Source organism: Chlorocebus sabaeus, chromosome 28 (assembly GCF_047675955.1).
Source record: "Chlorocebus sabaeus isolate Y175 chromosome 28, mChlSab1.0.hap1, whole genome shotgun sequence".
NCBI lineage: Eukaryota > Metazoa > Chordata > Mammalia > Primates > Cercopithecidae > Chlorocebus > Chlorocebus sabaeus.
The window spans coordinates 19,227,082-19,249,746 of record NC_132931.1 but is presented as its reverse complement, the minus strand read 5'-3'; the positions used below and the strand labels follow the sequence as shown (position 1 = coordinate 19,249,746).

At 51.4% G+C, this 22,665-nt stretch overlaps 1 protein-coding gene across 4 annotated transcripts in view; it reads left to right on the top strand.

Moving 5' to 3' along the window:
• The window catches only part of CHST12 (carbohydrate sulfotransferase 12), a 37,868-nt gene extending 17,559 nt beyond the window's left edge, over positions 1-20,309 (top strand). For 3 of the 4 annotated variants that reach the window (XM_008018854.3, XM_037995264.2, XM_073012874.1), the window contains exon 2: positions 11,159-20,309. In XM_008018854.3, coding sequence (XP_008017045.3) covers positions 11,236-12,480 — 1,245 coding nt within the window. In that variant the 5' untranslated portion in view covers positions 11,159-11,235 and the 3' untranslated portion in view covers positions 12,481-20,309. The remainder of the gene's footprint in view (positions 1-11,158) is intronic. The other variant, XR_012091731.1, reaches the window with a different exon arrangement.
• The last annotated feature ends 2,356 nt before the right edge of the window (positions 20,310-22,665 follow it).

The following is a 22,665-nucleotide window of genomic DNA, read 5'->3' as shown; positions in this document are numbered from 1 at the left end:
TTCATCTTGCAGAACTAAAACTCTGTCCGCATTGAACACAAGCTTCCCATCCCCCCTCCCCTGCCCCCACAACCGCCATTCTACCTTCTGTCTCTAGGAATTTAACTGCCCTGGAAAGCTCATCTAAGTGGAATCTTGAAATATTGGTCCTTTTGTTTCTGGCTTATTTCACTGAGCGTGATGTCCTCAGGGTTCATCCATGTTGTAGCGTGTGCCAGAATTTCCCTTCTCCTGAAGGCTGAGTAATATTCCACTGCCTGGGTTGGCCACAGTTTGCTTGTCTGTTCTTCTGTTCATGAACACTTGGGTGCCTTCCACCTTTTGGCTATTGTGAATGATACTGCTGTGGACATGGGGGTGAAGCATCTCTTCAAGACCCTGTAAGTTGGGTCCTGTGGCTCATGCCTGTCATCCCAGCACTTTGGGGGGCCAAGGTGGGAGGATCACTTGAGGCCAGGAATTCAAGACCACCCTGGGCAACATAGCAAGATGCTGTCTCTACAAAAATTTAGCTGGGCATGGTGGCAACCACCTATAGTCTCAGCGACTCAGGAGGCTGCTTGAGCCCAGGAGTTCAAGGCTGCAGTGAGGTTTGATGGCACCACTGCACCCCAGCCTGGACAACACAGTGAGACCCTGTCTCAGGAAAAGAACAACAATCTTGCTTTCAGTTATTTTGGGTATATACACAGAAGTGGAATTGCTGTATCATATGGTAATTTTATTTTGTTAATATTTTTTAAGACGGAGTCTCACTCTGTCGCCAAGGCTGGAGTGCAGTGGTATAATCTCAGCTCAGTGAAACCTCCACCTCCTGAGTTCAAGCAATTCTGCCTCAGCCTCCTTGAGTAGCTGGGATTACAGGCGTGAGTCACCACACCTGGCCCCTCATATGGTAATTTGATATTATAATTCTGTGTTAATTTTTTTTTTGAGACGGGGTCTCACTCTGTCACCCAGGCTGGAGTGCAGTAGTGCCATCACAGCTCACTGCAACCTCCACCTCCTGGGCTCAAGCGATCCTCTTGCCTCAGCCTCCTGACTAGCTGGGACTGTAAGTGCACACCACCATGTCCCGTTAATTCTTTTTTTTTTTTTTTTTTTTTTTTTTACATTTTTTTTGTAGAGAAGCATCTTAGTATGTTGCCCAGGCTAAGATGCAGTGGCAACATCATAGCTCACTGCAGCCTCAAACTCTTGGACTCAAGCGATCCTCTCACCTCAGCCTCCTAAGTAGCTGAGACTACAGGCACACACTATCATGCCTGGCTAATTTTTTTGGGTTTTTTTTTTTTTTACTTTTTTTTTTCTTTTGAGATGGAGTTTTGCTCTGTTGCCCAGGCTGGAGTGCAGTGGCACGATCTTGGCTCACTGTAACCTCCACCCACCAGGTTCAAATGATCCTTCCATCTCAGCCTGTCAAGAAGCTGGGATTACAAGTGTGCGCCACCACACCAGGCTAATTTTTTTATTTTTAGTGGAGACGGGTTTTGCCATGTTGGCCAGGCTGGTCTCAAACTCCTGACCTCAAGTGATCTGCCCACCTTGGCCTCCCAAAGTGCCAGGATTACAGGCATGAGCCACTGCACCCAGCCTTTTTAAACATTTTTTATAGAGATAGGGTCTTGCTATGTTGCCCAGGCTGGTCTTAAACTCCTGGGCAGTTCTCCCTGCTCAGTCTCCCAAAGTGGTGGGATTACAGGCATGAGCCACCATACCTGGCCCAAAGATATATTATTAATACATAGTTATAATCCTAAAATATTTTTCTTGTGATTAAACTGAAGTCTTATTAAATTATCAATAAAAAGTCATAGTTTTTTGTTTTTTGTTTTTTTTGAGACGGAGTCTGGCTCTGTGGCCCGGGCTGGAGTGCAGTGGTGTGATCTCTGCTCACTGCAAGCTCCGCCTCCCGGGTTCACGCCATTCTCCTGCCTCAGCCTCCCGAGTAGCTGGGACTACAGGCACCCGCCACTGCGCCTGGCTAATTTTTTGTATATTTTTAGTAGAGACGTGTTAGCCAGGATGGTCTCGATTTCCTGACCTCGTGATCCGCCCACCTTGGCCTCCCAAAGTGCTGGGATTACAGGCGTGAGCCACCGCGCCCGGCCAGTCATAGGTTTTATATAATGATGTAGTCACTGGCATTGGTTGTGTGTATGTAATGTTTCTTGGCTAAAAAATAAGCAGAAGTGCTTAGGCTGGCTCAGTAACGCCCTTATCTAGTTCTTATGTACAGAATTCGTGGATGGTGGGAGCATCCTGGCCTCTGGTGTCTGCCTGTGTCAGCGATGTGACCGTCCTGAAGCTTCACTCTCCTCATTAGTCTTCATCTTAATTGGCAACTTCCCTCTCAAATTCTTTGACATGTTAACTTTTGCCCTTTGCTACTTTCTTTTTCTTTCTTTCTTTTTTTTTTTTTTGAGACGGAGTCTCGCTCTGTCGCCCAGGCTGGAGTGCAGTGGCCGGATCTCAGCTCACTGCAAGCTCCGCCTCCCGGGTTTACGCCATTCTCCTGCCTCAGCCTCCCGGGTAGCTGGGATTACAGGTGCCCGCCACCACGCCCGGCTAGTTTTTTGTATTTTTTTTTTAGTAGAGATGGGGTTTCACCGTGTTAGCCAGGATGGTCTTGATCTCCTGACCTCGTAATCCACCCGTCTCGGCCTCCCAAAGTGCTGGGACTACAGGCTTGAGCCACTGCGCCCGGCCCGTTTTTTTTTTTTTTTTTTTTTTTTTAAGACAGAATTTTGCTCTTGTTGCCCAGGCTGGAGTGCAGTGGCATGATCTCAGCTCATTGCAGCCTCCGCCTCCCAGGTTCAAGGGATTCTCCTGCCTCAGCCTCCGGAGTAGCTGGGATTACAGGCATGTGCCGCCACGCTCAGGTAGTTTTGTATTTTTAGTAGAGACAGGGTTTCACCATGTTGGTCAGGCTGGTCTCAAACTCCCGACCTCAGGTGATCCACCCGCCTCAGCCTCCCAAAGTGCTGGGATTACAAGCGTGAGCCACTGCACCCGGCCCCTTTTTTTTAGATGGAGTCTTGCTCCGTCACCAGGCTGGAGTACAGTGGTGCAATCTCGGCTCACTGCAGCCTCCGACTCCCGGGTTCAGGTGATTCTCCTGCCTCAGCCTCCCCCGTAGCTGGAACCACAGGCGCGCGCCACCGCACCCAGCTAATTTTTGTATTTTTAGTAGAGACAGCGTTTCACCATGTTGGCCAGGCTGGTCTCGATCTCTTGACTTTGTGATCCGCCTGCCTTGGCTTCCCAAAGTGCTGGGATTACAGGTGAGAGCCACAGTGTGTGGCCCCACTTTGCTACTTTCTTAGCCTTCAGAAAACCTTTTTTTTTTTTTTTTTTTTAATGTGGTTTCATTCACTGTCATCTCAAGAAAGTGTTGATTGTTACACATCCTTGAGAGGGGTTGTCCTGAAAACTTGGACAGCACAGGTACTTAGGATCTAGTTTTAAAAATAGGCTGCAGTGGCTCATGCCTGTCATTCCAGCACTTTGGGAGGCCGAGGCACTTGGATCACTCGAGGCCAGGAGTTCGAGACCAGCCTGGCCAACATGGAGAAAGCGCCTCTCTACTAAAAATACAAAAATTAGCCGGGCATGATGCGTGCCTGTGGTTCCAGCTATTTGGGAGGCTAAGGCCTGAGAATCCCTTGAACTTGGGAGGTAGAGGCTGTACTGAGCCAAGGTCTCACCACTGCAGTCCAGCCTGGCTGACAGAACAAGACTCCGTCTCAAAAAAAATAAAAAACAAAAAGTAAAAAAATAGGCTGTAACGTCGTGTGGTTCTAACCGTTCAGAGGGTACTGAAAGCTGGTACAGGCCTGCTTGTTCTCGTGCCACTCACACCCTGAACACACCGGGAGGGCAGGCGGGGAATGCGGTGGGGGCCATGGAGAGACAGCAGCAGGCCCTCTGATCCTCATGTTTTTGTGATTTCTGTAGCGGGTCATTGCCTTTCTCGGGTTTGACACGTATTAGCCGTGCGTGACGCTGGTGCACTGCAGGCCGCAGGGCGGGAGGAGGTGTGGTCTGCCCCTCCAGGTTGGAGTCCGCTGGATGCAGCCAGCGCAGCGGCTGTGGGGACGAATATTCAGAGACTGGGACTCATTTCTGTAACGGAACCAACGTCTTTAGCAAGAAGCTAAGGCAGGAAGGTGGCCCAGGGATGCCCCAGAAGAGTTCCTGGCATGGAACCTCAGGGGCTTGGTCACAAGGATCTTCAGAGCCAGGCTGATGTGATGGGGGCCTCTGAGCCTGACATTCACCCAGTATTGACTGCACCCTACCACGTGCCTGCACGTGGTGAGCACAGCCAGACGGAGCCCACCCTCCCCGGCTGTGTGAGCGAGAGCGGGAGTAATTAAAAATGCACACCCCAAATAAGTACACAGTTACCGACGGGATCGATGGAGACCGCATAGTCTGGGATTTGACCAGTTGGGAAAGGCTTTGCTGAGCTGGGGATGAGTAGGTGTCTACTGATGACGGGGCAGGGGCAGGTAGACAGACGTCCTTGCCTTGTCATGGTCTTAGAGGTAAGGTACTCCCTTTTGCACCCTTAAATATGAGGTTAGCTGTGAGGTTTTTTTTTTTTTTTTTTTTTTTTTGCACGCAGAGTGTTGCTAATATTAAAAAATGTAACATACATGATAGGAGAGACATACAGGCCAGGCGCGGTGGCTCACGCCTGCAATCCCAGCACTTAGGAGGCTGAGGCAGGTGAATCACTTGAGGTCAGGAGTTTGAGACCAGCCTGGTCAACATGGTGAAGCCCTGTCTCTACTAAAAATACAAAAATTGGCCAGGTATCAGGGCGGGCACCTGTCACACCAGCTGCTCGGGAGGCTGAGGCAGGAGAATGGCGTGAACCCGGGAGACGGAGGTTGCAGTGAGCTGAGATCATGCCACTACACTCCAGCCTGGGTGACAGAGCAAGACTCTGCCTCACAAAAGAAAGAAAATGAGAGAGAGAGAGACATACAAATGAAAAAATACTCAGTTTAAGAAAGTCGTAGCACTTTGCGAGGCTGAGGTGGCCAGATTGCTTGAGCCCAGGAGTTCAAGACCAGCCAGGGTAACATGGTGAGACCACAGCTCTGTAAAAAATTTTTAAAAATTAGCTGGGCCCAGTGCTGTGTATCTGCAGTCCCAGCTACTTGGAAGGCTGGGACGGAGGCTCACTTGAACCCAGGAGGTCAAGGCTGCACTGAGCTGTGATTGTGCCACTGTACTCCAGCTTAGGCGACAGAGCAAGGCTCTGTCTCGGGGGAAAAAAAAAAAAAAGTTAACACATTTGTTTGAGGATGAAAAGTTCAACACAGTTTGGGCCTCCTATTCCACCCCCCGCACAGAGATGACAGAAAAAGGGTAAGGCTGTAGGGTTTCTGTAGATGCCCTATCAAGTTGAGGATATCCTCCTTTCTAAGTTTGCTGAGAGTGTTTCTAGTGAATGGATATGGGTTTTGTTGTTGCTTCCTATAGGAGTTTATTTTTTAGCTTGTTAATATGATAGATCACATGGTTGATTTTTGAATGTTGAGCCATTCTTGCACACCCTACTTGGTCATGCCATGATTCTTTTGTGTTTGTCTGTTTTTTGTTTTTTGAGACAGAGTCTCACTCTGTCTCCCAGGCTGGAGTACAGTGGCACGATCTCGGCTCACTGCAACCGCCACCTCCTGGATTCAAGTGATTCTCCTGCCTCAGCCTCCCCAGTAGCTGGGACTACAGGAGCCCACCACCATGCCCAGCTAATTTTTTGTACTTTTAGTAGAGGCAGAGTTTCACCATGTTTCCATCTCCTGACCTTGTGATCTGCCTGCCTCGGCTTCCCAAAGTGCTGGGATTACAGGCGTGAGCCACTATGTCATGGTTCTTTTTATACACTGCTGGATTTGGTGTATTAATATTTTGAGCATTTTTGCATCCAAGTTCATAAGTGATACTGGCCTGTAGCTTTCTCTTTTTTTCTTTTTTTGGAGACGGAGTCTCGCTCCGTCGCCCAGGCTGGAGTGCAGTGGCACAATCTCGGCTCACTGCAAGCTCCGCCTCCCAGGTTCAAGCGATTTTCCTGCCTCAGCCTCCTGAGTAGCTGGGATTACAGGCATCCACCACCACGCCCAGCTAATTTTTTGTATTTTTTAGTAGAAACAGTATTGCAGGATCTGGCCAGCAGCCCGCAGTGCAGTGGGGCCCTTTCTTTGTTCCCAGGGAGATCAGCAGGTTGAGACACAACATAGTGAAAGCTGGGTCCAAGGGGGTCACCATCTTCTGGTCGCACAGTGCCAACAATGCACTGGATATGTCCGCCTTTATTATTAAGTTTAGTGAGGGCGGGGGTAGGTTAGTGGGGGATTTAGGGTCATTTGATTATGAGGTGAGATGGTCACATGGGGATGAACTAATTATTTAATATAACGTCTGTACGCAGAAGTACAGTATACAGAGATATGAATTTACCGTGTGTGCATCAGTAATTTCTAACAGAGCCTTAAAACAGAAACACAGTCTTTCCATAGCCTATGATTAGCAAGATATTAATCAGCAGTAACAGTTGCAGCAAAAGCTGGTTACCAACAATCCATAGAAACAGCACATGAAGCTAGACAACCGCTTAGACCAGAAATTCTCAGAAGGGAGTATGCCTTAACCCTAAAGAGGCCTAGAAAAGCCGTGGCAAGATGAGGGCGTTTATCTTATCCATATGGACACACGTCCGTTTATAGGCTCCCCTCAAGGGTTGCATCCATTCCCAGAGCTATGAACATCTGCTTTTCTGGGATAGGAGTCTTGGTGATGTGAAAACCTCCCTGACTGCACATCCGTTCACGGGCTGTCTACAGGGGGAAGCACATCACGCGCGGTTGGCTCATTCTGGCAGCCCAGCCTGGCATTGTCTTTACACAATCCTGCATGCAATTTTGTATTTACAATAATCAGGGGCATTTCATCTTTTATTCCATAGCAATAGTTTCAGGGGGTCTCCCTACAAGACGGAGTTTCGCCATGTTGGCCAGGCTGGTCTTGAACTCCTTGACTTCAGGTGTTCCACCTGCCTCGGCCTCCAAAAGTGCTAGGATTACAAGCGTGAGCCACTGCACCCGGCCTCTTATTTTTTTATTTTATTTTTTTTTGTACTGGTTTTCACTGGTTTGGGTATTAGAATGATGAGTTGGACGTGTCCTCTCTTCTCCTTTCTGTAAGAGATTGTATAAAATTGATGTTGTTATTCTTTGAGTGTTTGATAGAATTCTTCAGTGAAACCATCTGGGCCCAGAGATTTCTTTTTAAGGCGCTTTTACATTACAAATTTAGTTTCTTTAATTAGTATAGGATTATTCATTTTGGTAGTTTGTGGTTGTCAAGGAATTGGTCTGTTTCATCTAAGTTGCTAAATTTGTGGGCATAAACTTGTTTGTAGTAGTTCCTTATCCTTTCAATGGCTGCAGGATCTATAATTTCTTTTTTTTTTTTTTTTTTGAGACGGAGTCTCGCTGTATTGCCCAGGCTGGAGTGCAGTGGCCGGATCTCGGCTCGCTGCAAGCTCCGCCTCCCGGGTTCACGCCATTCTCCTGCCTCAGCCTCCCGAGTAGCTGGGACTACAGGCACCCGCCACCTCGCCCGGCTAGTTTTTTGTATTTTTTTAGTAGAGACGGGGTTTCACCGGGTTAGCCAGAATGGTCTCGATCTCCTGACTTCGTGATCCGCCCGTCTTGGCCTCCCAAAGTGCTGGGATTACAGGCTTGAGCCACGGCGCCCGGCCAGGATCTATAATTTCATTCCTTGTCTTGTTCTTGATAAAGATAATTCTTGGGGTTTTTTTTCGTTTTTTTTTTGGTTGGTTGGTTTTTTTTGTTGTTGTTGTTTTTTGTTTTTTTTTTTCTTTTTCTTTTGAGACAGGGTCTTGGTCTTGCCAAGACCAAGGCTGGAGGGCAGTGGCACGATCTCGGCTCACTGCAGCCTTGACCTCCTGGGCTCAAGCGATCCTCCTGCCTCAGCCTCCAGAGTAGCTAGGACTATAGGTACACGCCACCATGCATGGCAGATTTTTGCATTTTTTTTTTTTTTTTTTTTTTTTTTTTTTTTTGAGGCGGAGTCTCGCTCTGTCGCCCAGGCTGGAGTGCAGTGGCCGGATCTCAGCTCACTGCAAGCTCCGCCTCCCGGGTTTACGCCATTCTCCGGCCTCAGCCTCCCGAGTAGCTGGGACTACAGGCGCCCGCCACCTCGCCCGGCTAGTTTTTTGTATTTTTTTAGTAGAGACGGGGTTTCACCATGTTCGCCAGGATGGTCTCGATCTCCTGACCTCGTGATCCGCCCGTCTCGGCCTCCCAAAGTGCTGGGATTACAGGCTTGAGCCACCGCGCCCGGCCGATTTTTGCATTTTTTATAGAGATGGGGTTTTGCCATGTAGCTCAGGCTGGTCTTGGACTCCTGGGCTCAAGGCATCCTCTCGCCTCTGCTTCCCAAAGTGCCAGGATTACAGATGAGAGCCACCGTGCCCGGCCTCTTCTGCTTTCTAATGCTCTTGGCACCACAGTGACTGTAACATATGTTGTATTTTCATTCTCATTCTGTTCTATGTACTTTAAATTTTTCCTTTGCCATTATTTAGAAGTGTGTCATTTATTTTCCAGGAATTTGTGTTTGTGGATTTTCCTGTTGTCTTTTCTGTTACTGATTTCTAGTTTTATTCCTTTATAGCTAGAAAACTCTTAAAATATTTCAATTCTTTTATTTTTATTTATTTATTCATTTTTATTTATTTTTTTTTGAGATGGAGTCTCGCTCAGTCACCCAGGCTGGAGTGCAGTAGTGCAATCTCGGCTCTCTGCAACCTCTGCCTCCTGGGTTCAAGCGATTCCCCTGCCTCAGTTTCCTGAGTAGCTGGGATTACAGGCACCTGCCACCATGCCCAGCTAATTTTTGCATTTTTTTTTTGTAGAGACGGGGTTTCACTATGTTGGCCAGGCTGGTCTTGAACTCCTGACCTCGGGTGATCCACCTGCCTCAGCCTCCCAAAGTGCTGGGATTACAGGCATGAGCCACCACACCCAGCCTAAATTTTGTACTTTTAGTACAGACAGGGTTTCACCATGTTGGCCAGGCTGGTCTCCAACTCCTGATCTCAAGTGATCCACCCGCCTCAGCCTCCTGAAGTGCTGGGATTACAGGTGTGAGCCACCGTGCCCTGTCAAGATTTCAATTCTTTTAAATTAGTTGAGGTTTGGTCTGCCATGGTGAATGTTTTGTGGACACTTAGAAAAAACTGTGTTCTCTTGTTAGGTGAGTGTTCCACGTATGTCGGTTAGGACCTGTTGGTTGCTGGTGTTGACTTCTTCTGTATCCTTGCTGATTTTATGCCTAGTAGTTTTGCAATTATCAAGAGTAAAGTGTTGAAGTCTCCAGCCATAACTGTGGATTTGTCTATTTAGCTCTATCGATTTTTGCTTTTTGTATTTTGAAGCTCTGGGGTTTTTTTTGCTTTGTTTTGTTTTGTGTTTTTTGAGACGGAGTCTCGCTCTGTTGCCCATGCTGGAGTGCAGGCAAACTCTGCCTCCCGGGTTTATGCCATTCTCCTGCCTCAGCCTCCCGAGTAGGTGGGACTACAGGCACCTGCCACCTCGCCTGGCTAGTTTTTTTGTATTTTTCAGTAGAGATAGGGTTTCACCATGTTAGCCAGGATGGTCTCGATCTCCTGACCTCGTGATCCGCCCGTCTCAGCCTCCCAAAGTGCTGGGATTACAGGCGTGAGCCACCGCGCCCGGCCGAGGCTCTGTTGTTTGGCGCATACACGTTTGGGATTATTATGTCTTCCTGGGGATTGAACTGTTTGTCATTATGTAATGTCCCTTTGTCTCTAGTAGTTTCCTTCCTTCTGAAGTTTGCTTCATCTGGTATTAAAGACTCCTGCTTTCTTTTCATTAATGTTTGCATGATTAATGTTTCCCATTCCCAGGAGAGAGGAGGTGAGAAAGTAGAGGGCCAACTCGCCCCTCCTCTAACCACCTCACGCCATGTCGTGGGTGCCAGGTAGGGGTGGGGTAGAGTTGGAGTTCACCTCCCACTGGGCCCTGACCTGGCCAGGGGAGAGGGAGTCAGAGTGTGGACTCCCCTGCCCCACACCATCTCCTTCTGCCTTGTGGATGCCAGGTGGGGTCAAGGCTTAGTCCCCTGCTGGACCACACTGACAGTACCCTGGTGGGACGGACAGAGGAAGCACCTCTACTTCCATGGGCAGAGGAAGGCGGATCAGCCCCCGCCTCAGCCCCACCAACCCCCCCTGGTACCTGGCAGGGGAACGGGAATGTGCCACCTACTTTTGGGAAGCCAGGGTGGTGTGGAAGGTCAGCTCTCAGCGTGGCCCTGATGGAGCTGTGGGGTGCAGTTTTTCCATTGGCATTCGACTTAAGTAAAGTGGGTGTTGCCAAAACAATTTTCCTGTTGTTGGGTCACTGTGAAGTTAAGGAATGGTTCCCAAGACGCCTCTTACTTATGACACCAATAGCAAATGCAGGCGTCCCTGAGACCACTGTCGGGTTTGATGATTTGCTGGAAAGATTACAGAGCTCCCTGATCGCAGTTACTCTTGTGGTTATGGTTTATTATAGGAAAAGGAGATGGATTCGAAGATTAAAATCAACCTTGGCAGGAGAATGGCGTGAACCTGGGAGGTGGGGCTTGCAGTGAGCGGAGATCATGCCACTGCACTCCAGCCTGGGCCACAGAGCCAGACTCTGTCTCAAAAAAAAAAAAAAAAAAAAAAAAAAATCAGCGTCAGGAAAAGTTGCAGAGGGCAGAGTCCAGGGGGACTCACACCTGGAGCTGGTCTCCACTCCCCGGGAGGCGTCCTCTTCTCTTGAGTTGTGAGCAGCATTACTTGCCCAGTGGTGGTGAGTGTCAGCACGTGTGGAGTATTGCCAGCACCCGAGCCTTGGCGTCCAGGGTCGTTATTGCTGCTCGGCCACATGAATGTGTAGACTCCCTGCACTGCTGACCTCAGCCTCCAGCCCCTCTGGAGGGCGAGCTGATATCACGTGGCCCAGTGCTCCTGCTCCTCTGGGCCCGAGTCCCCCACTGATGAGAAGGCAGGAGTAGGAGCCCCAGGACACCTCAGTCATTAACTAGTGCGTCACTGCCTCTGCAGGTTCCCAGCAGGATGCCCCGGCTCTGCAGGAAGCTGAAGTGAGAGGCCCGGAGAGGGCCCGGCCCGCCCGGGGCAGGATGACCAAGGCCCGGCTGTTCCGGCTGTGGCTGGTGCTGGGGTCGGCGTTCATGATCCTGCTGATCATCGTGTACTGGGACAGCGCGGGCGCCGCGCACTTCTACCTGCACACGTCCTTCTCCAGGCTGCACGCCGGGCCGCCGCTGCCCACGCCTGGGCCGGACAGGGACAGGGAGCTCACGGCCGACTCCGACGTCGACGAGTTTCTGGACAAGTTTCTCGGTGCCAGCGTGAAGCAGAACGACCTTCCCAGAAAGGAGACGGAGCAGCCGCCCGCACCGGGGAGCATGGAGGAGAGCGTGAGAGGCTACGACTGGTCCCCGCGCGACGCCCGGCGCAGCCCCGACCAGGGCCGGCAGCAGGCGGAGCGGAGGAGCGTGCTGCGGGGCTTCTGCGCCAACTCCAGCCTGGCCTTCCCCACCAAGGAGCGTGCGTTCGACGACATCCCCAACTCGGAGCTGAGCCACCTGATCGTGGACGACCGGCACGGGGCCATCTACTGCTACGTGCCCAAGGTGGCCTGCACCAACTGGAAGCGCGTGATGATCGTGCTGAGCGGCAGCCTGCTGCACCGCGGCGCGCCCTACCGCGACCCGCTGCGCATCCCCCGCGAGCACGTGCACAACGCCAGCGCGCACCTGACCTTCAACAAGTTCTGGCGCCGCTACGGGAAGCTGTCCCGCCACCTCATGAAGGTCAAGCTCAAGAAGTACACCAAGTTCCTCTTCGTGCGCGACCCCTTCGTGCGCCTCATCTCCGCCTTCCGCAGCAAGTTCGAGCTGGAGAACGAGGAGTTCTACCGCAAGTTCGCCGTGCCCATGCTGCGGCTGTACGCCAACCACACCAGCCTGCCCGCCTCGGCGCGCGAGGCCTTCCGCGCCGGCCTCAAGGTGTCCTTCGCCAACTTCATCCAGTACCTGCTGGACCCGCACACGGAGAAGCTGGCGCCCTTCAACGAGCACTGGCGGCAGGTGTACCGCCTCTGCCACCCGTGCCAGATCGACTACGACTTCGTGGGGAAGCTGGAGACGCTGGACGAGGACGCTGCGCAGCTGCTGCAGCTGCTCCAGGTGGACCGGCACCTCCGCTTCCCCCCGAGCTACCGGAACAGGACCGCCAGCAGCTGGGAGGAGGACTGGTTCGCCAAGATCCCCCTGGCCTGGAGGCAGCAGCTGTACAAACTCTACGAGGCCGACTTTGTTCTCTTCGGCTACCCCAAGCCCGAAAACCTCCTCCGAGACTGAAAGCTTCCGCAGCGCCCTTCCCCGCGTGCCCGGAACCTGCCGCAGTCGCACTCCAGTTTTTTTATGGCCTACGATGTTGCAATCTGGGCTTCTTGTTTACTCCACTGCCTCTGTCCATTGAGTACTGTGTCGATATTGTTTTTTAAGATTAATATATTTCAGATATTTAATACGAAACGTGGAAGGGAATGCCGGAGTAAAATCTCCCCTCTGCCCGCCCGCCCGCCCCTGTGGTTTCTCTGTCTGAGCCCGTGGGCGCCGGGAGGGGATGCTGAGGCTGTGGGAACTGCCTCCAGGGCTCTGGCCACTCAGGAGGAGGGCGGGGCCTGCACTTGAAGTCAGGCCGCACTTGTCTATTTTTAAAACGGTAGCCGACGAATCCTTCCAGAGGGCAAGTTAAGTGTTGTACTTGAAAAGGTCAATCTTCAGGGTTTCCTGTTTGAAATCAAGTCCGAGGTAAACCGGTCAGTTACAGAAACAGGAGTTCTAACTCCAGCTGTTCCCATTAGTGGCTAGTTTATATTATGGCTGTTGAGGCCGGGCGAGTGACTCAGGCAGGTAATTGTAGCACTTTGGGAGGCTCAGGCAGGAAGATCGCTTGACGTCAGGAATTTGAGACCTGGCCAACATGGTGAAACCCTGTCTCTACTAAAAATACAAAAAAAAAAAAAAAAAAAAAAAAAAATTAGTCGGGCGTGGTGGTATGCACCTGTAGTCCCAGCTACTCGGGAGTTCTGAGGTGGAAAGATTGCTTGAACCCAGGATGGAGAGGCTGTAGTGAGCTGAGATCGTGACACTGCACTCTAGCCTGGGTGACAGAGTGAGACTTCTTCTCAAAATAAATAAATAAATAAATATATAAATAAATATTAATGAACACATTATGGCTGGGCACGGTGCTCATGCCTGCAATCCTGGCACTTTGGGAGGCTGGGGTGGGAAGATCATTTGAGCCCAGAAGTTCAAGACCAGCTTGGGCAACGTAGCAAGGACCTCATCTCTACAAAAAATAAAAAGGGGCCGGGCGCGGTGGTTCAAGCCTGTAATCCCAGCACTTTGGGAGGCCGAGACGGGTGGATCATGAGGTCAGGAGATCGAGATCATCCTGGCTAACACGGTGAAACCCCGTCTCTACTAAAAAATACAAAAAACGAGCCGGGCGAGGTGGCGGGGGCCTGTAGTCCCAGCTACTCGGGAGGCTGAGGCAGGAGAATGGCGTGAACCCGGGAGGCGGAGCTTGCAGTGAGCTGAGATCCGGACACTGCACTCCAGCCTGGGCAACAGAGTGAGACTCCGTCTCAAAAAAAAATAAAAAATAAAAAATAAAAATAAATAAAAAGGGTGTGGTGGCACACATCTGTAAACCTAGCTACTCCGGAGGCTGAAGAGGATCACTTGAGCCCAGGAGTTCAAGATCAGTTTGGACAACATAGCGAGACCCTGTGTCTACAAAAAATAAGAAAATTAGCCAGACGTGGTGGTGCACACCTGTAGTCCCAGCTACTCAGGAGGCTGAGACAGGAGAATAGCTTGAGCCCAGGAGTTCAAGGCTGCAATGACCTATGATCGTGCCCCTGTACTCCAGCCTGGGCAACAGAGCGAGACCCTGTTTCTAAATAGACAGAAGATAGATAGGTAGATAGGGAGATTAAATCAATAAAATAGAAAGTAAACTGGCAGTTGAGGTTTACAGTTAGCAGGAGTGGAGCAGGTTGGGGTTTATCTCTAGACCATGTTGGGTGACGGTACCCAGCGTCACTGAGAAGAGGCTCCGTGTGACTGCCTCTGTGGCTTTCTGGTGGGTTTAGCTCCAGTGCCTTCACCCTCAAGGACATGACTGACCTTGAACCCTCAGGTTTGATGGGCCCCATCTTGGTAAAAGTGTCAGAGGAGGCTCTGGAAACATCTGGCTAAAACTCCTTTGCTGTTTCTGCGTCTAAGCTGTAGTTGGAGAGATGGTTGCAGTCATTTCATGGTGTCGGGCTTGACCTGTCTTCCTCGTGTGTGGTGTTTGTTGCCACTGCCCAGTTCCTGGTTGCTGGCCGTGCTCGGCTGGGATGTCTCCCCGGTGTCACCTGTGTGTGGTGTCCCTGTGTTTCCCAGGCTCAGCTGGGCTTGTGTGGGTCTTGGCCGCTGAGTGCCTGCCTGCCTCAGGTCTCCACTGTATTAGACACCTCCTGCCTTCCTTTCTGAAGCTTCACTTTCTTTTATTTTTGTTTTGTTTTGTTTTTGGAGACAGGGTCTTGCTCTGTCATCCAGACTGGAATACAGTGGTGCCACCACAGCTCACTGCAATTTCAACCTCCTGGCCTCAAGTGATCTTCCCACCTCAGACTCCCAAGTAGCTGGGGTTACAGGTGACGCCCACCCACCCAGCTAATTTTTTATTTTTAGCAGAGATGAGGTCTCACTGTGTTGCCCATGCTTGTCTCAAACTCCTGGACTCAAGTGACCCTCCTGCCTCACCCTCCCACAGTGCTGGGGTTACAGGCCTGAGCCATCACACCTGGCCCCTCCAATTTGTTTATGATGATAAAATTTTTAATTTTAAACATACCATCTTAACAATTGTGAAGTGCACTGTCCTGCCACCATCACCACCATCATCTCCAGAGCTTTCTCATCTTCCCAAACTGAAGCTCTGTCCCCATTCAGCACTCACTCCCCGTTGGTAGAAGTCAGCACCTTCTCCTCTCTGATTTCCACTGCCCGAGCTCCCTCATAGAAGTGGAGTTGCACCGTATTGGTCCTTTTGGGGCTGACGTACTTCACGTCATGCAGTGTCCTCCAGGTTCATCTGTGTCCTGGCAGGTGTCAGAACTAACTTCCTGTCTGAGGCTGAATAATGTCCCATTGTGTGAATGAGGTAAACTTTGTTTATCTGTTCATCATTCGTTGGACGCTGGCTCGCTTCTGCCTTCCTGCGAAGGTGAATCGAACACTGCTGTGAACAGGGCATCAGTGAATCTGCTGAGGGCTTGTTTTCCATCTTCTGGGCATGGCCCCTGGCGTCTGCCTCTGCTGGAGCACCTCCCCAGGATGCGTTTGTTTATAGGATGTTTAGATGAATGTCAGAACCCGCTGGGCGGTTCACTCACTGAGGGGGGCCCGCGTCCCCTCCATTTCTGCATTCCCAGTTCTCGGTGTGGTTCCTCTGAGCGTCGGTTTTCCTGAGCATCTGGGGTGTGGAGGGGTTCCTGGAGAAGACACCACCCACGTCCATGCACCTGCCCAGATTCCCGGGCTGTGGTTGGGGCCACTGCCCGTGGGGATGACTCCAGATGGGAGAGGCAGAAAAGGGCCTGCTGGACCGAGGGGAGGCGTCTCTGGGAAGAGAGGGAGGTGTGCGCAGGGAGAACCCATTTCCTTCGATTCTTCGCTGTTTCCCTGATGTGCGGCACCGCGTTGTGTAGGGACATTTGGCTCTGTTTTTTTCTTTTTCCACTGAAACACAGCAAATTACACATTTTCTAAAAATTGGCATTGTACGACTGGAAAATTTAACTGTAAACTTAAAACTCCTTTACCCTGTTGGCCCCCATCCTCCAGCTGCGTCCACACTTGGAGCACAGTCATGAGAACGACTTGGTTGGGTGTGGAGTCGTGTCCCAAAGCCCTGTCTCTCGTGTGATGGCTGCACTTCCGATCAGCGGGAGGGCACCTCGCCCGTTCACAGCCAGGCAAGGCCTGGGCTGGGCGGCCTGGCTGCTCCTGGACTCGCCTCCCGGCATCCGATGCTGTGTGTTTTCCATCTACCCCAGGAATTTGACAGAGGTGTGACTTGCAGTTGTATGGGTGACGCCTCCCTTCCTCTTTCCTCTTAAAGCATCTCATGCTTCTTCATTCGCTGATACTTAAAATCCCCAGTGGATATTTAGTGGAGTTTGCTGTAGCGCTCTTGCCTCTGATTTGGACTGTTGGAAATATCGCAGGTTTCCTTTTGGCCCCTATGCCCTGGTGGAGGGTGAGGGTTAGGATTTGAGTTTATCTTCCCAGTGAGGTCTGAGCACGTCCGTGCGCTGAGGTGGGTGGTTTGGTGAAGATGGAGCTTTAACCTAGCTCTGCCACTTAAGAATTGGAACACACACGCACACGCACACACATAAGCACGCGCACACGCACGCACACGCACGCACACACACACACAGATACACACATACACATACACACAGATACACACGTACACACACAGATATACACGCACACACATGCACACACGCGTGCACACACACATACAGATACACGCGCACACACGTGCGCGCACACACACACAACATACACACACACACACACACAACATACACACACACAACACACACACACACACACACACACACACAGGGATATTTTTCTGGTTTCCTTCTTCCAGAGAGTGTGGGAGTTGTATTCCACGTTCCCTCCTGCAAATTCTCCAACGAGACCAGCTGCATTCATTGGGTCCTGGATGGCCGCGCCTCTCTCTCCCCGCCCTGTCTCCGGCCCTCAGGTGAGAGGCTGGCAGGGCTGCTGCAGGGGTAGAGAGTGAACGCAGGGTGGCTAAGCCCTGGTCCCCGTGAGGTACAGCGACATGGATGGGAGCAGCCGTCTGAGCTGGAAGCTGTGGACGTTGTCCTTGTGTGGGTCCAAGCAAAGTGGGTGGCGCGTGTATTTTGTGGACATGTGGTCCCGCTTCCTGGTGCAGACCAGGTCTCCCCGGAGGGACCCTCCTGAGCTGAGCTGCCCGGGGCGCCTGTGCCTGGATGTGAGCTGCCGTGGTTGTACCTTGGTGGGGGGACCTTTCCTGGATCTGTTGGTTCAGCATGATGACAGGTGTTTCCCTATGGCAGGATGCTGGAGCCACACCAACATCCCTAGAGTCTTCTCCCCAGTGTCTCTGAAAGGAAGCCCGGTTTCCTGGTGGTGCTCCCCTCCACGTGTGCTCACCCGCCTGGATGGAGGCAGCCTGGGGAGTGGCTGAGACTCTTGGCAGAGAGCTGGGGACACTCTGTTCTCATTGGCAGCCCTACCCTGAAGAATAACAGACTCCCACACACAGGCTGCAGGTACCGCCCAGCCCCGAGGATGCCATGACCAGGCTGGGGCACTCCCGTGCCCATTATCCAGGGGTAATTTTTGCTCACTGATTTATAAGCCACACAACCTTTTCTACCCCACCAAACCTAAGAATATCAAAAGGGAAAGCTTGGCTTGCGTGGACATAATTAATCTAAAAGTGTTTAAACGTTTCTCCGGAATGTTGGAGTGACTGCTTGCACACATCTGTTCTGTTTTGCCTGTGTGCATTCCTCCTCCTGGTCAGAGAACCCATCTCTTCTGCCCTCTCCCTTAGCCCAGGAGGGCTGAGCCAGGCCCTCCCCACCCAGGCCCAAGGGCAGATGCACCTGAGCCGTTGCCCGCCATGGTTGATACGGGGTGGGGCTGATTTCCCAGCCTGGACCCCTGAGACCCAGTGCCCTTTGCTGCGAGTCCCTGGGAAGGGGTTTTGGCAGGTGGAGGGGATGGAAATTAACAGTGCTGTGGCCACCTGGAAAAGCCGTCCCGGGACTGAGACCAACTGCCGAGGGAGGAAGGGCCACGAGATGGGGGGCCGGGACGGGGTGAGTACCTGCAGCCGGTTCCACCTGCGCTTCTCAGCTGTGCGCCTCAAGGAATTTGCACTCGCGTCAGCTAATTCGAGTTGGATTTCTAGCGTTTCACATACAGGATCTAGACTCATGCACAACTGCATTAATACGTTGGTGTTTGATAAACTAGGGCTGAAGGAGTTCCATCAGTGAAGAGAGAAGCCGTGTGGCCTGAGGATGCAGGGCACTGTTCATCTGGACACGCGCCATTTCTTAGCATCATGAGATTTTAGAAACATGTTCTTTTTCTTTTTCTTTTTCTTTTTTTTTTGAGAAGGAGTCTCACTGTCGCCCAGGCTGGAGTGCAGTGGCGCGATCTCGGCTCACTGCAAACTCCACCTGATTCCTGGGTTCAAATGATTCTCCTGCCTCAGCCTCCTGAGTAGCTGGGACTACAGGCGCCCGCCACCACGCCCAGCTAATTTTTTTGTATTTTAGTAGAGACGGGGTTTCACCGTGTTAGCCAGGATGGTCTCTATCTCCTGACCTCGTGATCCGCCCGCCTCGGCCTCCCAAAGTGCTGGGATTCCAGGCTTGAGCCACCGTGCCCGGCCTAGAAACATGTTCTTACTCTGCCAGGGCCCAGGGATAGGTGAGGCTCTCCTGTTGGGATACCATTTCACCAGCAGAGATTAATTGGAGAATGTGTGATTTTTTTTCCCCTTTGGAAATAATTTCTTTTTTTTTTTTTTTTGACAGGGTTTCTTTCTGTCATCCAGGCTGGAGTGCAGTGGTATGAGCATAGCTCACTGCACCCTCGACCTCCTGGGCTCAAGTGGTCCTCCCACCTCAGCCTCCCAAGTAGCTGGGACTACAGGCACGCACCACCATGCCCGGCTAATTTTTAAATTTTTGGTAGAGACGGGGTCTTGCTATGTCACCCAGGCTGCCTCAAACTCCTGAACTCAAGCGCTCCTTCTGCCTCAGCCTCCCGAAGTGCTGGGATTACAGGCGTGAGCCACCGCACCCGGCAGGAGTAATTTCTCAGTGCATCTCTGACGGGGAGGTTAATGAGGAAAGGACACCTGGTTTGAAGGCTTCTCCATGTCTGTCCGTGGGTGCTGCTGATCTGAGCCAAGGCACCATTCCGCAGGCATGCCTGAAATGACTCCCGTGGCTGTCGTGGTGCCATCTGGAGAGCATTTGCAAACTGTAACGGTCCCATCACACTTGTCTGATGAGGATCTGTTGGTTGACTTTGACAGTGATAAATGAACACAGCCTACCTGGGTGTTTTTGCACTTATAGTTTGGGGGTTTGAAGTGCTGGCTAGAAGCTGACGGAGTATGTTTGTGCAAGTGTGCGTGCAAATGTGTCTGTGCTTGCGTACAAGAGTGTGTGTTTGGAGAATTGGATTTGAAAATTCTAGCTCAGCTCTTTGGGGTAGTGTTTGATCTGAACTCAGTGAAAGGCAGAGGGCCCCGGACTTTCCCGGGATGATGGGAGCTGGGCACCCCGGATGAGGCTCAGGTGTGAGTAGGAGTGGGGTGGGCCACTGAAGAGAAGACAGAGTGGGTCTGTAGGGCCAGCCCGAGGTACCCACAGTGGAGGGTCTGTAAGCTGATTTGGGAGGTGGCGTTTTATACCTGTAGTCACCTTCTATTTTAGATAGGATTTCACCTTCACACTTACAGAAACTGCCAAGAAGAACGCCACCGCTCAGGTTTATCTGTTAGAATAAGCCGTTTGAACAAAGGTCTGGAGGTTGCACAATCCTGTGTCATTCTTTTTTTTTTTTTTTTCTTTTTTTTTTTTGAGATGGAGTCTCGCTCTGTCACCCAGGCTGGAGTGCAGTGGCTGGATCTCAGCTCACTGCAAGCTCCACCTCCCGGGTTTACGCCATTCTCCTGCCTCAGCCTCCCGAGTAGCTGGGACTACAGGCGCCCGCCACCTCGCCCAGCTAGTTTTTTGTATTTTTTAGTAGAGACGGGGTTTCACCAGGTTAGCCAGGATGGTCTCGATCTCCTGACCTCGTGATCCGCCCGACTCGGCCTCCCAAAGTGCTGGGATTACAGGCTTGAGCCACCGCGCCCGGCCTCCTGTGTCATTCTTGATTTGTCTTGGGGTTGGGAGTCAACGATACTTCTTATGCCGTCATTTCTCCGGCCGTGTGAAGTTACCACCTCGTGAATGGTAATAAGTTAGTGTGTCTAAATGCACTTTGAAATCCCAGAATAAAAAAGGCGAGGCCCTGTCTTTTCCTTCTCTAAGCACCATCCTCGCTTAGCGGAGACACAGCTGCGCCTCTCGGGCTCTGGGGCAATATTCTGCTTATGATGTTTCAAGAGGTTCAGAGCGTGCCGGCCTCATGCTCCGTGAGAGCCTTGCCCTGGGTCAGCAGGGGCAGCTGGGCTTGACTCGAGAATTCCCACAGGGCCTGAGGGAAGACCAGAGCGAGAGGGAGGAGGAGTGTGTGGAGCCCTACGTGGCCTGTGATGTCAGGGTGGTATCCAGGCCCGCCTGGATGGGGGAGGGAGACAGCAGAGCTGCTACCTGCTCACCCCAGACCCAGGGGCCCAGGGAGGAGCGGCCTTCCAGCCTGTCTCCTGCCCCTGGGCTGGAGTTCATCTTGTAGGCAAATTTGGAATCGGAACCTTGCAAATGCTTTCTTCACTCGTTTAAATAATAATGATAAGAATATGGCTGTGGGGGGCGGCTTATGCCTATAATCCCACCATTCTGGGAGCCCAAGGCAGGAGTATTGCTTGAGCCCAGAAGTTCAAGACTAGCCTGGGCAACATAGTGGGACCTGGTCTCTACAAAAGCTAAAAGAAAACGCCATGCATGGCGGTATACACCTGTAGTCCCGGCTACTTGGGAGGCTGAGGTGGGAGGATTGCTTGAGTCTGGGAGGTCAAGGCTGCTGTAAGGCATGATTGCACCACTGCGTTCCAGCCTGGGTGATAGAGTGAGATCCTGTCTTTAAAAAAAAAAAAAAAAAAAAAAGGTGTTGTATTTTATCATTAGAAGGCCATCCTGTTTAGGAGAGTGAGTTTCTCATAAGAAAAAAAAAAGGTTAACCTTCTAAGTCTGTTTTCTTGGGTGAATTGCGGTGGTGGTCATGGTTTTATTGGTGTTAATTTCAATTATTTTAAAAGTTGTGGTTAAAATATATGCAACATAAAATGTACCCTCTTCACCATTTTTAAGTCAACAATTCAGTGACATTAAGCACATTCAGGTTGCCTGCCACCATTACCACCATCCATTTCCAGAATTCTCTCCACTTAGCAAAACTGAAACTGTCCCCGTTAAAACACTAGCTCCCCATTCCCCACTCCCCGCCCAGCCCCTGGCACCAACCATTCTACTTCCTGTCTCTGGATTTGACTAGGGACCTCCCGCGAGTGGATTTGTACAATATTTGTCCTTTTGTTTCTGGCGTCTTCCATGCAGCGTAATGTCTTCAAGGTTCACTCATGTTGTAGTCAGAGTCACCTTCCTTTTTAAGGCTGAACGATACCCCATTGGATGGACAGACCACATTTCATCCATTCACCCACGCACAGACACCTGGGTGGCTTCCATCCCTCGCCTCTTGTGAACAACGCTGCTGCGAATGCCGGCGTGCAGATACCTGTTCAAGTCCCTGCTTTTTTATTTTTGAGACGGAGTCTCGCTCTGTCGCCTGGGCTGGAGTGCAGTGACGCGACCTCAGCTCACTGCAAACTCCGCCTCCTGGGTTCAGGCCATTCTCCTGCCTCAGCCTTCCCAGTAGCTGGGACTACAGGCGCCCGCCACCTCGCCTGGCTAATTTTTTGTACTTTTGGTAGAGACGGGGTTTCACCGTGTTAGCCAGGATGGTCTCGATCTCCTGACCTCGTGATCCACCCGCCTCGGCCTCCCAAAGTGCTGGGATTACAGGCGTGAGCCGCCATGCCCGGCCGAGTCCCTGCTTTTAATTCTCTGGGGCAGGGTCCTTAACCCCCAGGTGATGGACCAATACCGGCCTGTGGCCCCTTAGGAACGGGGCTGCACGGCAGGAGGCGAGCGGGAGGCGAGTGGCAGGCAAGCAGCAGGTGAGCGAGCGTTCCTGCCTGAGCCCCGCCTCCCGTCAGATCAGCGGCGGCATTAGATTCTCATAGGAGCAGGAACCCTACTGTGAACACTGCACACCAGGGTTCTCCATATGACAGTCTAATGCCTGATGATCTGAAGTGGAACAGTTTGTTTTTCTTTTTTTCCAGACAGTCTCGCTCTTTCACCCAAGCTGGAGTGCAGTGGCACGATCTTGGCTCACTGCAACCCCTGATTCCTGGGTTCAAATGATTCTCCTGCCTCAGCCTCCCAAGTAGCTGGGATTACAGGCGCCCGCCACCATGCCCAGCTAATTTTTTTGTTTATTTGTTTATTATTATTATTATTATTATTTGAGGTGGAGTCTCGCTGTCACCCAGGCTGGAGTGCAGTGGTGCAATCTCGGCTCACTGCAACCTCCACCTCCTGGGTTTAAGCCATTCTTGTGCCTCAGCCTCCCAAGTAGCTGGAATTATAGGCGTGCACCACCACGCTCGGCTAATTTGTTTGTGTGTGTGTGTGTGTGTGTGTGTGTGTATTTTTT